Here is a 15,131-nt window from a genome sequence, read left to right on the forward strand (position 1 = left end):
GCCCTGGTGGTAACTGGCACACATTTTTAGACACGGGAAGAGCTGGTGAAAATGCTTTTCATTGGTTAAGTCAATGCGATTAGAGACAAGTGCCTCTTGCATGCCATATCCCTGCCTTTGCAATCAAAGGAAGCTTGCCTTCCTCCTCCTGCCCTCAAAGGACTTGCCATTTGATTCTTCAGCACAACTACGAAGCTAACAGCAACGGACACCTGACTTGGTCAGTATCAAGCAGAGGTCTGCTTCTTAGGCTGGAACGAGACATCATTTGTCCACATTTCTGCTCTATTCACATATGAAGTAGAACCTTCTCTACATGAAATGGAGCATGCAGAGGGTGGGAGATGACAAAGCCATGCCTTTCCAACTCAACTCAACTTGCAGCCCTCCAACAGTTCAAATAGTTTTCTACCAGCCCAGCTCTGAGAGCAAAGGCATACCACAGCCATCCTGAGCTTCTCATACGAACAGGATCAAAATATGAATGAAATAAACTGTCCTGCAACACGCAGCCCGGCCCATAACAAATATAGTTGTAGCATATAAACCTGCCAGTTACCAAAACTATTTTGGAAGCAGCTCCCCCCTCCCAGGAAGGTGACTTTGTTCTTGAAAACTCAAGCAGCAAGTCAACCCCGACTTTAACATTTATTCCGGCTTGGTGTTAATACTGCTAATTAAACTAGAGACTCGGGTGGATGACAGCATCTTTCTTAATTAAGGAATGTTTTCAAAGCACTCAAAGCTGAAGGTCAGCAGAGAAAGAGGGAATGTAAAAGCGGCCGAAGCTCAGCTACAATACTCATTTATTGAAACTGGTTATCAGGTTTCATATATAAGGTCTTACAACTGCAGACTTGAGCAAAACAAAATAATACAATGGCTGGAAATCAAATTAAGAGTTGGACCGTTCCTCCAAGATGTACACTGGGGGGGAAAGAAAACCCCACAATTCCCCAACCTGATGCCCTCCAAAGTGCTGGACTACAATTGGCCATGCCGGCTGGGTTCTGATGGGTGTTGGTAGTGCAGAACATCTGGGGCAGACCAGTTAGCAGAAGGCTGTAACAGGCCAGCGTACACCCCAGATATGACAGCTCTGTGCTTTCATTGTCAACCTAAGCCAGAACTAAACTCCTAACTGATGTACAGAGGTCAATGTTCTCACCCTATATGCCTGCCTGGCTTAATGGATGTGCTTTTAAGGTGGCTTCTTGGCTTTCAACAGAGAACTCTGCCCACTTTACATGATACAGGGGGTCACATATATTGAGTGGGAGGCTTTTACAGGGAGGTAACGCAGCAGTGCTGCTTATTATGGCCACAGACTTTACACTCGTAATGGTTCGTAGCCAAAGGGTTGGGAAACCCAGAGGATGCTGGGACAACAGCTCCCAATGTGGCTGAGCTCTGGCCATGCCAGCTGGACCGGATGGGGTCATAGGGGAACAATATCTGGAGGGCCAAAATCCTCTCCATCCTTGGTTTGGGGAATCCTGCTGCAGGGAGAAGAGGGACTATAAAGGTAAACTAATCTCAGCCATTGCATACAATCTGTGCTCAAACCAATATTCCAGACAACTATTAAGGTTCGGGGACAATGTCAGCCGTGCCTCCTTAACTACAACACACCCTTAGTTTTACTGGCCATTATTATGTAAAAAATAAAGTAAATGTTTCCTATTTACAAAAAACCAATCATAAGTGCTTATTCTCAGGTAGCAAAAACACCCCAATCTCCACATACCTACGGCTGACTCACACCATCTAAGTTCAGCTGTTTGTTCAGAGCACCTAGTGTCAAAGGAATGATTGTTTAATCAGCCAGGTCTGTTTACAAAACCTGTGTGTGTTCAGTAGAGAGACCCATTATGTTCTACAAAATGGTGCTGAAACGAAAAACAAAACAAAACCAGGGAAAAGGACACTACAGACTTGATTCTTTAAGGCAGCCATTTAAAGGGGGGAGGGGGAGTACTAATGAAAAACAACAAAGTGCAACTCGTGGATGGGGGAGAAGGTCTTTTCAATACACAAATGCAGTAGCTAGTCAAGGACCTTCTTCTGGAGAAAATTTGTATTGCTAGTGTATTTCATCTGAAAAGAGGGCAGATCTATTTACTGCTGTACACTAAAATCCAAGCTGCCATTACTGAAGTTGCCCTTCAGTAAAATATTTGACTGCCGGGAAGTTTGACACCATTAAAAGAAAAGCAAGGTTTCAGATGATGGGAGTGGAATGCTGGTAAAATCCTCTAATACTGCTCATGGAAACCTGCAAAACAACATCAGTGCATAACAGAGAGAACACGCAATAATAACGCTTAACAGAAAATCAACCCTCATGACAGCAGTGGCATTCGTAAGAGAGGTACAGAGCTCCTCATGATTGTGATGCTTTAAAAAGAGACTGTAATATCCTCACTGCAACAGTCTGATTTGGGGCCAATGTGCCCACTGTTATTTCCTATTAAGACACTTTATTCTGTGGTGCAAGAGCCCTCTGTGTAAGACGTCATCAGGAACTCCAGTGGGATTTACTGTAATCTGCGGAAGGCTCATCCTGGCCGATCTATTTGATGGGATCGCCTGTGTCTTTCCAAAGATAGAGTCCCGCTCAGATTCTGAAGACTCTCCTCCGGCCTCTTCCATTAACATTCCAGCACCTAAAGTGCAGACTTGCTTCTTTTGATACGCCAGTTTCTGCAGGCAGTGGCTGAAGATCTTTTAGCTGCTATTGAAGACACTGAGTTGGGGGCTGGATGTGTGGAAGGACAGCCTTCGCTCGAGTTCTTTACTAATTAATCAGAAGGCAGCGTCCCATCCCATGCCCTGAGGAGGTGCCTTACCTTAGCAGTTCAGGCCCAGCCCTGTCCAGTGATCTGGCACCATCAAAAAATACTTGTCCATTGCTTCACAAAACCTCGTCCGGTACAGTTCTGGAGATACTACCGTTGGCATCTTACCTAATTTATGGCAGAGAAAAAAATTGTCTTAGAAATTAACTTTAGGAATAACTAATCTGTCGTATACGTCACAAGTTACGGGTTGCATCCCAGTGGAGAATTGCAGAATATTCTTCCCCCTCCCCCTCCTCCCCACCTAAATCTGTTCTGGGTTTTCCCTCAGGAGCTGATGAGGGGATGGAGAGAGGGGAAATCGTATTGCACTAGTGCAAAATGTTCAGTACTGCCCCGTCTTTAGATTCTCTTTGACAAGGGGCCTGCAAAACGCAAGACCTCATGTTACGAGGACTGTAAAATCCACGTCAGCAGGGCAAAAATCCCAGAGGATTATACCTTCTCCGCTCTCCACCCCATTTAGAGAATATATATTCTTAGGCTGCAGGCAACAGCCATGCCTAAGAAATATCTTCTGCGCTTTACATAACTGCCATCTCTATCAAACAGAGCTAAGTATCCAACCATTTTTAGCAGCATGACATTTCGAAGCACTGTGCTTCTGCTCAAAGGTTATGATGTCACATTGACGGGACGGGACTTCCAAGGAAGTATTTAGGACCAGCCAAGGAAAGAATTCTAATAAGCAAATTTATTCCTCCACCCCAACCCCACCAGGAAAGGGGATCTACGGTATCCTCCAAACTGTTTTGATTAATGCTCCCAAGTCAACATTTGAAGTAACAGACCTGGATGAGCGTTCAAATTATTTGTGGAGGGAGAGGTAGGGGGATCCTTAATTGAACCCTCAACTCCCATATTCCAACTTTCCTTCTATTTCATTCACATGACCTCTCTGGAACCCACATCTTTTTTCTCCTTTTTTGGGGGGGGGGGAGAGAGAGAGAGAGAGAGAGAGAGAGAGAGAGAGAGAGAGAGAGAGAGACAGAGAGAGAGAGAGAGAGAAAGAGAGAGAGAGAGAGAGAGAGAGAGAGAGAGAGAGAGAGAGAAAGGACTAAGAGTAAAGGGTCTGGGCCTCTTGCTCCCCCTCCTTGGTAATCTGTTGAAATGACATGGACTCCTGATTTCAAAACAACTACACCAAAGTGGTTTTGAACACCAAAACTGGTACTAGTGGAAGAACTAGGAATCTTTATTCTTAATGGAAAAATAAAAATAAATTCAGGCCCTTAAATGTTACCCTTAAGAATGTATTACTTAAAAGGGTTATCCAGCATTTGGCAATATATATATATATATATATATATATATATATATATATATATATACACACATATATATACATATATATACACACATATATATATATATATGGACGCAGGTGGCGCTGTGGGTAAAACCTCAGTGCCTAGGACTTGCCGATCGTCTGGTCAGCGGTTCGAATCCCCGCGGCGGGGTGAGCTCCCGTCTTTCAGTCCCAGCTCCTGCCCACCTAGCAGTTCGAAAGCACCTCAAAGTGCAAGTAGATAAATAGGTACCGCTTTATAGCGGGAAGGTAAACGGCATTTCTGTGTCCTGCGCTGGTGCTGGCTCGCCAGAGCAGCTTCGTCACGCTGGCCACGTGACCTGGAAGTGTCTTCGGACAGCGCTGGCTCCCGGCCTCTTAAGTGAGATGAGCGCACAACCCTAGAGTCAGATATGACTGGCCCGTACGGGCAGGGGCACCTTTACCTTTATATATATAATATATATATATGGTTGCATATTTATACTTACAGGAGAACTAGACTCACCTTGTCCTCCTAAAATGCCTGTTGACTTAACCACCATCTCAAGCTTTTTGTCCCAAGTAAATGTGCGAATGTAATCTGTAACAAAAAGATAAGGAGCATGGGTGAGCTCCACAGAATCGGTCCCATTAACAGTCTTTACCCTTTCACAGTTCCTTCTGTCTATATGGCACCATCTCCCCGCACCTTCTGCAATGCTATTCACCCATATCGTTTTCAAGCTCATTGCCTTGATGCACCAAGGGAATGTGGCATATTCCTGGGAATCCCAGGAACGCAGTTTACCCCTCACAGCACTACGCTACAGTTCCTAGCATTGTGACCACAGATCCCAGGATTCTTTCGAGGAAGTGGTGCGGTTTAATCGTGTGGTGTGCATGGGATCTGAGTCTTCTGTGTGGAGTGGCTGCCATGTCCAGGCAGCCCCCAGCGGACTCCGCGTGGTACCTATATGATGGGAAGTTCTTCTCACACAGGCAGCCACCCCACGGGTTTTTGGGGTCGAAAGGTTACGTACCAATAATCCCAACCACAAGTTCGTCGGAGGTGTCATCCCGGCCCACAAGAAGAGAATAATCAATGATGAGATGGCTGGAAAGGAAATGGGAATCACTGTGGATGGAAGCCTTGAGCACGGCCTTGGAGTGAGAACGGATGTACAAGGGGTTGTCCCGCACAAGCTTCAAGAGGTTTTCATCCAGCAGAACAACATCGCAGCTCTCTTTCCCTGTGTCCGTCTTCACATTCCTGTTCCGTAAGGAGCCTTTCAGGTCAAAAACCTGGCAGCAGAAGAGACAGCAGGTTACGGCAAACCATGGTTTACCCTGCGAGGTGCCTCCTGTTTTGCTCCTCCCCCACTGTGAGCAGGAGCATCAAACCATGGTACTTGGCTCAGGGGTGGGTCTCAACAGGAAAAGCGTCTTGTCTCGCTCCAAACCAGACTTAGTAAGCCAAGAACAAATCTTGGCTGCAAGGAAGGAGCAAAGCAGGCAGTAATCTCTGTGTTCACAGTAAACTGTCGTTTACTGTGACAGGGGGGTTCGAAATGACTTTCCTCAGAATAATGTCTGAAACTCCCATTGCTCTAGGCGCATTCTGTGACAGGAGACTTCATCAGCGCAAGCCGTTTCTGAGCTCTGGGCGCAGTACTGTGCCTAAGATTTCAGATTAAAACTGCAGAGTGGAAGGAAAGGAGGACCCTTTTCTGCCTCCCCACTTCCAGTTACTCTCTGAAGACTGGAGAAGAGACCCTCTTCAGAATATTAGGGGGGTGCGCCAGGGAAGGGGAAGACCATGCTAAAATTGAACATAATATTTTAGCTGCAGTTCACATTTTCAGCTTTGTGTTCTTATTATTAAAAAAATGCACCTAGACATTCCGTTGTTGCACCCATAACCTAGATTTAAGGTGCCATTTAGCTTTCATGTCTCAGTTTATAACACTGCCTCAGAATGGCAGCAGTCCTAGGGCAACAGCAGTTGGTTAACTTAATAAGGGAAGTCCCCCAACTCCTCACTACCTTAATCAGGGGGGGAAATAGAAAGGTTTGTTACACTTAACTATTTTATTGGGAAATTCATTTTAAAAATTAATATCTATTAGTAGGTCTACTGCTATCATCAGTATTATCACAAGTCTCTAAATTAGCACCTCAAACTGCTTTCCCTCAGTATCAGAGTGGGTGAAGTTAGAGTGGGCAGTGTCCTGTTGGCATCAATTTGCCTCGAGTGTCAATGGAGTGTGCCTTTGGGGGTGAAGTTAAACCTCTTTAGAATCCCAGCGGCTGCACACCATGGTCAAACCTCTGCACAGCTGCAGATGCATGAACATGGGACTTAAAAAGTAACACCAGCAGCCTCTGGTCTTCCAGCCACAAAATGAAAAAAGAGTAGAGAAATATAACCATTTCTCATGGTAATTCCAAGACTGGCATCCACTAAGTATTTTGGGTGGCTGCTACCCCCTCTGCTGACAAAAAGCATCTGACAGAAGAGCAGGGAGATTCCTTTCCTCCCTTCAGGAATTCAAGCCACTGCTATTTTAATTTCATAAAAAATATAAAATGTGTGTGTGTAGAGAGCGGGAATATGCTGGCTGCCACATACCGAAGTTTAAGGAAATCAGAACAGCCATTTGGAAGGAAATGCAGAATCCTAGCTACTACTAGCAACTGATATGTATTGTTTTGCTGTCCTCAGAGTCAGAAGTAGCTTTCAGATTAAGGAGAGAGAACTGCTTGCGAGGGGCGGGGAGAGATATATTTTCCCCTGGGACTATGAAGCTGTGTCTGCTTTCATGAAACAAGGACTTATTTCATGTACGCACATGTGCATGTTGGAGGTCACAATGTTTTTACATGGCACAGAGGAGGCATGGCTGACCCCCAAAGCCAAGTGACTGGTGTAAAACCTTTGGAGGAAGAAGACGGACAAAGTCCAATGCAAATAATGCAGGCAAGTGCAGAACAGGTCCATGTGTAGCTAACTGCTACTAGCAGCTTTGCCGCCTCTCCTAATGCAAGAGTTTCCAACGCAGGGGCAAGCTTGCCACTTTGCCAGTGAGCCTTTTCTCACCTGAGCCATCTTTCTGCCATAGAAGAGGTTTTCCATGACCAACAGGTCAAGCTTCTTCTCCGTGTTGTTCTGAGAGTTCTTATAACCAATCCGGTAAACCCCAAGAATCTTGGCCAAAGCCGTTGGCTTCTGTGATAGAGGAGACAGTTGATTTGCCAAGTGAAAAGTTGCTCCCGTTTCAGCTCACAAATGAAACGCACCTAAATGCGTACAGCATGGGGTAAGGGATATGGGCAAGGAAGGATCTGCAGGAAGTGAATGTGGCCAGTTTCTCTAGATTTGTCCTCCATGATCTCCGACAGCCATGGCAAACATTTGGGAATGATGGGAGTTGTAGTCTAACAACATCCAAAGCCAGGCAGCAAGTATCAAGATTAAAGCCAAGGGAGAACACGTCGTGCCTCTTACCTTTTGCTGAACCGCGTTAGTGATGTACATGAAATAGTGTGGGGCGAAGTCTAGAAAGGACTGGACTTCAAGGCGAGGCATCTGCTTCAAGATAAATCGGTCATCTAGGGGAGAATGTGCATTGATGCATGATGTACTTTTAAAACAAACAAATATCACTATGCAAATTTGTCTGGCCCTTTCACAAATCACCGTCTAAAGCCCAGTTCCATGTGAAAACTATAGTTCTGAAACCAAGTTTCAGTTTTAGGTAGTTAGGATGTTAGCAGAGAGCTGGCTCAGAATGTACTGACCTTGCATAATTCTTTTTTAAAAAAACATAATTTTAATTAAATTTTCTGTTTTACAATTTAAAATATTCACTTAAACAACCTTAAAATATCAATCACTTCCCTTCTCCTTCTGTGGTCCATTTAGCATAACACAAATCCCTGCATATTTTATATAAACTAGACCATCCAGTATTCCATTATTACATCCATCAAAACTTATTTACACTGTTGAATTATCTTAATGCTGCCCACGTTTTCAAAATACAAAATACACAATATCCCTCCTTATATTAAAATAAGCATTTTCCAATCTTCTTTAAACATATGTTTTTCTTGTTCTCTTATTCTATGGGTCAGGCCTGCAAGCTGCTCTTATTCCATCAGTTTAAGTTGCCAATCTTTTTTGGTTGGAATCTCACTCATTTTCCATTTTTGGGCTAACAAAACACAGATCACAGTAGCGGCATAAATAAATAACATTTTTTGACATCTGGGAATTTCCATCTGAATTATCCCCAACAGAAAGGACTCTGGTGGTGTGTTTTTTTTAAAAGTGCTTTTAAACATTTTTTTCAATTCATTATCAATTATTTCCCAATATTCTTTTACCCTTTTACAGGTCCACCACATATGAAAGAACGTTCCCTCAACTTCATTACACCTTGCACGATTCATCCCCGTGGAATAAAAGACAAGAGTAAGCGCTTATGCAAAGGGACAAGCTAGAGGCCAGTCACTTACCTTCAGTCACATAAAAAGCAGCTCCAGATTTGCCTCCCCGTGCTTGCCAGGGCAGAGAATGAGAGAGGGAACGGATAAAATCTTCTTCGCTGCTCCCAAGTATCACTTCACGCATTTTATGGAACTCTCCCGCGTAGTAAATCCGGCAGTAGAACTTGGCATTGGCATCAGAGAATTCTGTGGAAAAACACGGAGGCAGAGAGGCCATGGAAGATCCATTTCCTAGAAGAGATGCTCACCCATATTTAAGGTCTTCTCTTTTCAAAATCCTTACATTCCTCCACCCTAACCTTGCCTACTCCAGTTGGTGGCAGATTCTCCTACACGTCTGAGCCCCACAGGAACCCTCTGCTGGATGTCCTTGTGTTGCTCTGGACCAGAACCCACCACTTGTGCAGATGGATCTTTGGTTCAGTCACTACATTCTAGCACAGTCTTCAGGTCTAGATAGTTTATATGACAATGACATGCTGCAACACATTTTCAGGAGCATCACAGCTGTAGAACTGTAGAGACTGCAGCAAAAGCATTTCATTGAGCCTGCATTGTCGTGGTTGGAGTTTATCCAATTATTTGGCACGACATGCAACACAAATATCTAAGTGTAAAAGCTTGCTCTGAGCCTTCGTGATAAGGCAGCAAAAATATCTAAATGCACCAGTACAAATCTTTGCAGATCTCTATTCAGATAGCCCAATGCAGTGAGATGTGTACATCTTAAAAGCCAATAAAAGCTTAGACTTCTCGGGTCACAGAATCATCTTATCAGCTGCCATATGGAAAGCCAAGCTGACAAGACACATCTTTCACCTGGATAGTGAGCAGTTCTGGCTGACTCAAGAATGCGATGGCAAGTCCTGAGCAAAGTCTGTTGCTAGTTTACAATACACCTCGGTCTTCTGATTCTGAGAGGCCACCAGGAATAAACAGCACTGGTGCATAAGAAAGGGATGTCTTACAGAGCTATGCTTAGTTTGCAAGTGGCAAAAATAATCAACTTCTTATCCAAGCAGGCCACATCCACACCATAAATTTAAAGCACTATGATGCCATTTTAAACAGTCATGGCTTCCCCCCAAAGAATTCTGGGAGCTGTAGCTTGCTAAGGCTGCTGTGAGTTGTTAGATTTCTACTCTGCTCACAGAGCTACAATTCCCAGTGTTTCCTACAGAGAGGGATTCATTGTTAAACCGCATTCGGAACTGTAGCTCTAAGAGGGCAACAGCAGTCTCCTCACAACTTTCAGCACCAGGACGGGCTCACCCATGGGGCAAGGTGAAGCAACTGCCTCAGACAACAGGGGCAGCAGATACAGCGGCCTTTTGGGCAACAGGAGGCACTGCTGACCTCCTCTCACCCCTGCTCTTGGTGTAGATCTTCACTCACCCCTTCTTCCCTGGCTGGGGTATGTGTGCCATTTCAAGGTTAGCCTCAGGTGCCAAAATGTATTGGGCCAGCCCTGCTTAGCACCCTTAACAAACTACATTCCCCAGGATTCTTTGCAGGAAGCCATGACTATTTAAAGTGGTACCACAGTGCTTTAAATGCATGGTGTGAATGTGGTCGTAATGTACTTAGAAACACCTCTGCCCCCTTTCAGATATTTGTGGAACTCGTTTCCATGAAATACATTAAAGATTAGAGGGTAAATCTGTAATTCTGATCAACAAGGGACTTGTCAGAGGAGACAACGAATCTGCCTCTGCGCTCCCCGCTCTCAATTCTGGCTCCAAAACAGATTCCTACTTACGGAGTTCAACATGTGGATTTCCCAGCTGTTTCTTTTGTGCATCTCCTCCATCTGCTTCGTCTAAAAGAGCAAACAGAAAATGGGACCAGGGGTGCAACCTTTCAGTTGTTCTTGCAGGTCAACAGAGGCCCTATTTTTCTCCAGCAAAAAGACACACTGACCATTTCCCAAACCTAAAACTGAATACTGTTGCTAGATGCAGCAAAAGTCAAAATGGGGAAAAAAAATATGTGAAAAGGTATCAAGGAATGAAAGTCAGTGGGATTGTCGCTACAACATACCCTGTCATTCACCGTTAATTAATTAAACAAATTATTCAAGAGATTCAGCACATTTCAGGGTTCAGGGGTGTCAACCTTGTATTTTTGTTTTACTTTTAAAGTTGGTTCCCTCCCCATCTCGAGAAAAGGGAACTATAATGTCATTTGCAGAAGATGAAGGCTCCGTTTAAGGAAGTGCAAATGAGAAGAAGACTTAAAACCTTGTACCTTGAGCCTCCGCACTTTGGTTCTCTCCCCCTTCTTTGCCTGTCTGCCCAACCTGATAGTAGGCACTGTCTGCTCCCCGCAAGGTCTCCTTTTTCTGAGAAGAGAGGTCGGGGCTCTTCCCTCCTGTACCACGGAAGAAGGACAGAACTCCATATGGCTTCTTTGCTATAACCAAAGTAAGGACAAAACATTTGGTGCAGCCCACTCCTCATTCATTCCGTCACAAGGCCAAATGAGGCCGCCCTAAGCCCACCCAAGACTCCCAGCATATCTAGGTTGTTGCAAAAGGCTCTTTGCAGAATTGTTGGGGGAAGTGTTTTGCTCTTAAAGGCATTGTGGACCTTAGGAAAAGTGTGTGTGTGTTGTTACCCACCAGAGACATGAGATGAGACATACTCATCTGTAGCTCAGTAAGCCAAGGAAGTGGCTTTTTCACAATGCAGGTGTGAAATGAACATTGCAAATACCAGTCCAAATACCTAAAAGACTGGACTAGAAATAGCCGAACTAAGTAACAGGTGGGTAGATTTGGGCTGAATGTTAGGGGAAATTTCATGATGGCAAGAAGATCGTTCGAAGAGGTCACCTGCTACCTGTGGTTCAAGTTAAGTAGAACTTGTATTTAAAAACCATTTTTAAAAGCCTATCGCCAATCACTCACCAGCATCTCTTTGAAAGATTTTCACCAGTTAATCTATATGACCGGTGACATGTGGCAGCCCTTGCTCAAAGCCACCCTCAGAAACTAGCTCTGGAGTAGACAGAATATGAAGGAAATGACTGCCATAAAACCAGTGAGCCACTATGACCCTCACTAGACTTGTTGGAAGTCTTCTGTCCTAATCCATCCAATATCTTTTGAGGTGAGGCCGTGTTGGGAGAAAGCAGGTACCCCAGAAGCAGCTGTATGGCAAAGGAGTTGAAAAATCCACCATGTCATTAAGCTAAGAATCCACTCTGCAGTGAACAGGAAATTTCCTAGCTTCTTAAAGCAGCACTCCCCCCACCCAAAAACCTCCCTCTGTCTTAAAAGGCTTTCAGGATCTTCTATTCTTTCAAAGAATTGGAATTCTAAGTCAGCAACTATTTTTCTTTTAACGGCTGCTGAACACATTCATCATCACAATGCGGAAGACCCACACCACAGCGGTATCTGCAAGAAAAATTACTTGGACACAGCTAGCAATAGGTGTATTTTTCACATCAATATTACGATTTATAAAGACTGCAAGGTTGGTACAGAATAATGATAAAAGGTTAGGCATGCCTCAGCTAGCATATGCTGAGATTTGATTTTCAATATTCGGTTTTCTTTGCTAAACCATCAAGTCCTGAAACTACACTGTTTGCACCTCCAAATTAAAAACACGACACCACAAACTCTTTAAATTCTTACGCTGCTCTGCCTCAGTTGTTTGGCTTGACTGCCCCATATTCATCTCAGGTAGTCGAACTGGACTGCTGTTCTTGGCTCTGCTTTCAGCCAGACTAGAGGGGGCAAGAAAAAAAGCATTTCGGGTCACTATGTTTTTAAAATACAGCTGATGTAAATACAACCACATTGTCATCGCTTGTAAGAAGGAACAGTCTTCACCAGCAGCTTCCAGTCTCCAAGGTCATGGCAAAAGTTCCTTCAGAGCAAAAGGGCCCTTCTGAATTAGATGTAGTTTATCTCCCGCTTGGACTACTGCAATGCACTCTACACCTTTGAAGGTGACCTGGAAACTACAACTAATCCAGAATGTGGCAGCTAGACTGCTGACTGGGGGTGGCCACCAAGACCATGTAACGCCTGTCCTGAAAGACCTACATTGGCTGCCAGTACGTTTCCAAGCACAATTCAAGGTCTTGGTGCTGACCTTCAAAGCCCTAAATGGCCTCGGCCCAGTATACCTGAAGGAGCGTCTCCACCCCCATCATTCAGCCCGGACACTGAGGTCCAGCGGTTACCTCCCTGCAAGAAGTGAGGTTACAGAAAACCAGGCAGAGGGCTTTCTCAGTAGTGGCATCTGCCTGTGGAACACCCTCCCACCAGATGTCAAGGAAATAAACAACTATCTGACTTTTAGAAGACATCTGAAGGCAGCCCTGTTTAGGGAAGCTTTTAATGTTTGGTATGTTGCTGTGTTTTTAATATTCTGTTGGGAGCTGCCCAGAGTGGCTGGGGAAACCCAGCCAGATGGGCAGGGTATAAATAATAAATTATTATTATTATAGAAAAATGTGGCTGTGAAGAAAACCTGGTCACAATGAAGCTCAGCACACTGCCTGCTGACCATAAAACACTGAACAAAAAGTGAAGTTTCTAGTCAATCTGAACGGTGTCAGGGGATTTCTGCACGACTTCACTGCGCTGCAAGTGGATAGATAGCAGACTGTCTCACCTGTTAGTTTGGAGTCCCTCTTCAGGATTGCTCTTCAGAGACATTTTGGACAATTCATCTAAGGCATTTCTGTATTCCTTACAGCTGAAGAGTAAAGCAAAAATGGTGTGTTATACCAACTGTCCAACGCAGCTCAAAGTGTGGCAAGCAAAGACAAGAGGACTTAGGTTTGCCTCCTGAGCTAGAAGCACACTTGTGTCTGGGCTGTGTCATTTCAGATTGCAGGTGAGGGCTCATTGCAGAGACTCCATATAAAAAATGGGCATGTCAGAGAGAAGGTTTAATGAGACTGTTTCTTGGCATGCTAGTTTTCAATGGGGGGGAGTTTATTAGGGGTGGGGGAGAAGGTACGTAAGAACATTCAACCATGTGAGCCTCATTCAACCTGAAGTGATAAGGACCCAGATACTAGGGAGGCAAAAGCCTACGGAGAAAGGAAAGAAGCAAACAGTATTTTTAACTGCTTACCGTATTTTTCGCCCTATAGGACACACTTTTTCCCCTCCAAAAATGAAGGGGAAATGTGTGTGCGTCCTATGGGGCGAATGCAGGCTTTCGCTGAAGCCTGGAGAGTGAGAGGGGTCGGTGCGCACCGACCCCTCTCGCTCTCCAGGCTTCAGGAAGCTATCCGCAAGCCTTGCAAGCCCGGCGGGAGTTCCCACGGACTCGCAAGGCTTGCGGGCAGCAGCCTGCAGCCCACAAGCTCGGGGGACAGCGGGGAGGCGCAGCGCCGCCATCTCGCTGTTCCCCGACCTGGTTTGGATTCCCCGACCTGGTTTTGGGGGGGGAATAAAGGGAAAAAAATTTCCTTTATTTCCCCCCCAAAAAACTAGGTGCATCCTATGGGCCAGTGCGCCCTATGGGAGGAAAAATACGGTAATTAAGACATAATTAAGAGCTTCTGCTAATGCTGTGTCTCTGGAGGCCCTAACTGCATATAAAAGGTAAAGATAAAGGGACACCTGACTGTTAGGTCCAGTCGCAGACGACTCTGGGGTTGCAGCACTCATCTCACTTTATTGGCCGAGGGCGCCGGTGTACAGCTTCCGAGTCATGTGGCCAGCAGGACTAAGCCGCTTCTGGCGAACCAGAGCAGCACATGGAAACGCCGTTTACCTTCCCACCAGAGCGGTACCTATTTATCTACTTGCACTTAATGCTCTTTTGAACTGCTAGGTTGGCAGGAGCAGGGACCGATCAACGGGAGCTCACCCCATCACAGGGCTTCGAACTGCCGACCTTCTGATCGGCAAGCCCTAGGCTCTGTGGGGTAAAAGTGTTACTGGTTTTACTTTTAGCCTGCCTCATCAAAAAACGTTCAAGCTTTTTTACACATGCACACCTGTCAAATGAACATCAGAAAGCCCACTCTTCAAAGCATGCTAAAGTCACTTGACATAAAGCCAGCCATCAAAAGGTCACTGGGTGTTTATGAAAATGCTCAGGCTTGGCTAAATGTCAAAGAAAAGAGCTCCATTAGCCTCACCTGCTAATGTACCTAATATACTACTACAAGTCTCTAAAATATTATGGATCTTAGCAATATTCATCATTGCACGTGAAAGGATAGAGAGGAGGAAGCACTTCATTTCCCAAACGTGGAGGTAAGAAGAATAAGACGCTGTACACCAAAACACAACAAACCAACATACCTGAGAGCAAAGGCTATGATGGAGCTTGGTTCCTTCTCACAGACAGCAATAGGGACACGTTCGTGCTCATACATTAAGTAATGCTTGTCAGGCTCACTGCATTGAGAGCACAACAGATTAAGCTATACTATATTATACGTACAAGAACAAGCAATCTACATTAACAGATCTGCCAGCCAAAAAGATAGCCGATAAATAAACTCTTCTTTGT

At 44.8% G+C, this 15,131-nt stretch overlaps 1 protein-coding gene across 7 annotated transcripts in view; it reads right to left on the reverse strand.

Annotated features, from left to right (window-relative positions):
* Nucleotides 1–995: 995 nt before the first annotated feature.
* PIKFYVE (phosphoinositide kinase, FYVE-type zinc finger containing) overlaps nucleotides 996–15,131 on the reverse strand; it is an 83,185-nt gene continuing 69,049 nt past the window's right edge. For all 7 annotated transcript variants that reach the window (XM_053362978.1, XM_053362970.1, XM_053363005.1 and 4 more), the window contains 11 exons: nucleotides 14,921–15,016; nucleotides 13,269–13,352; nucleotides 12,281–12,372; nucleotides 10,885–11,049; nucleotides 10,397–10,456; nucleotides 8,647–8,823; nucleotides 7,634–7,737; nucleotides 7,226–7,354; nucleotides 5,169–5,430; nucleotides 4,655–4,729; nucleotides 996–2,966 (listed from right to left, as the gene is read on the reverse strand). In XM_053362978.1, the coding sequence (XP_053218953.1) occupies nucleotides 2,851–2,966; nucleotides 4,655–4,729; nucleotides 5,169–5,430; nucleotides 7,226–7,354; nucleotides 7,634–7,737; nucleotides 8,647–8,823; nucleotides 10,397–10,456; nucleotides 10,885–11,049; nucleotides 12,281–12,372; nucleotides 13,269–13,352; nucleotides 14,921–15,016 (1,360 nt within the window). In that variant the 3' untranslated portion in view covers nucleotides 996–2,850. The remainder of the gene's footprint in view (nucleotides 2,967–4,654; nucleotides 4,730–5,168; nucleotides 5,431–7,225; nucleotides 7,355–7,633; nucleotides 7,738–8,646; nucleotides 8,824–10,396; nucleotides 10,457–10,884; nucleotides 11,050–12,280; nucleotides 12,373–13,268; nucleotides 13,353–14,920; nucleotides 15,017–15,131) is intronic.

The sequence above is a fragment of the Podarcis raffonei genome, chromosome 1 (assembly GCF_027172205.1).
Source record: "Podarcis raffonei isolate rPodRaf1 chromosome 1, rPodRaf1.pri, whole genome shotgun sequence".
Classification (NCBI taxonomy): Eukaryota; Metazoa; Chordata; class Lepidosauria; order Squamata; family Lacertidae; genus Podarcis; species Podarcis raffonei.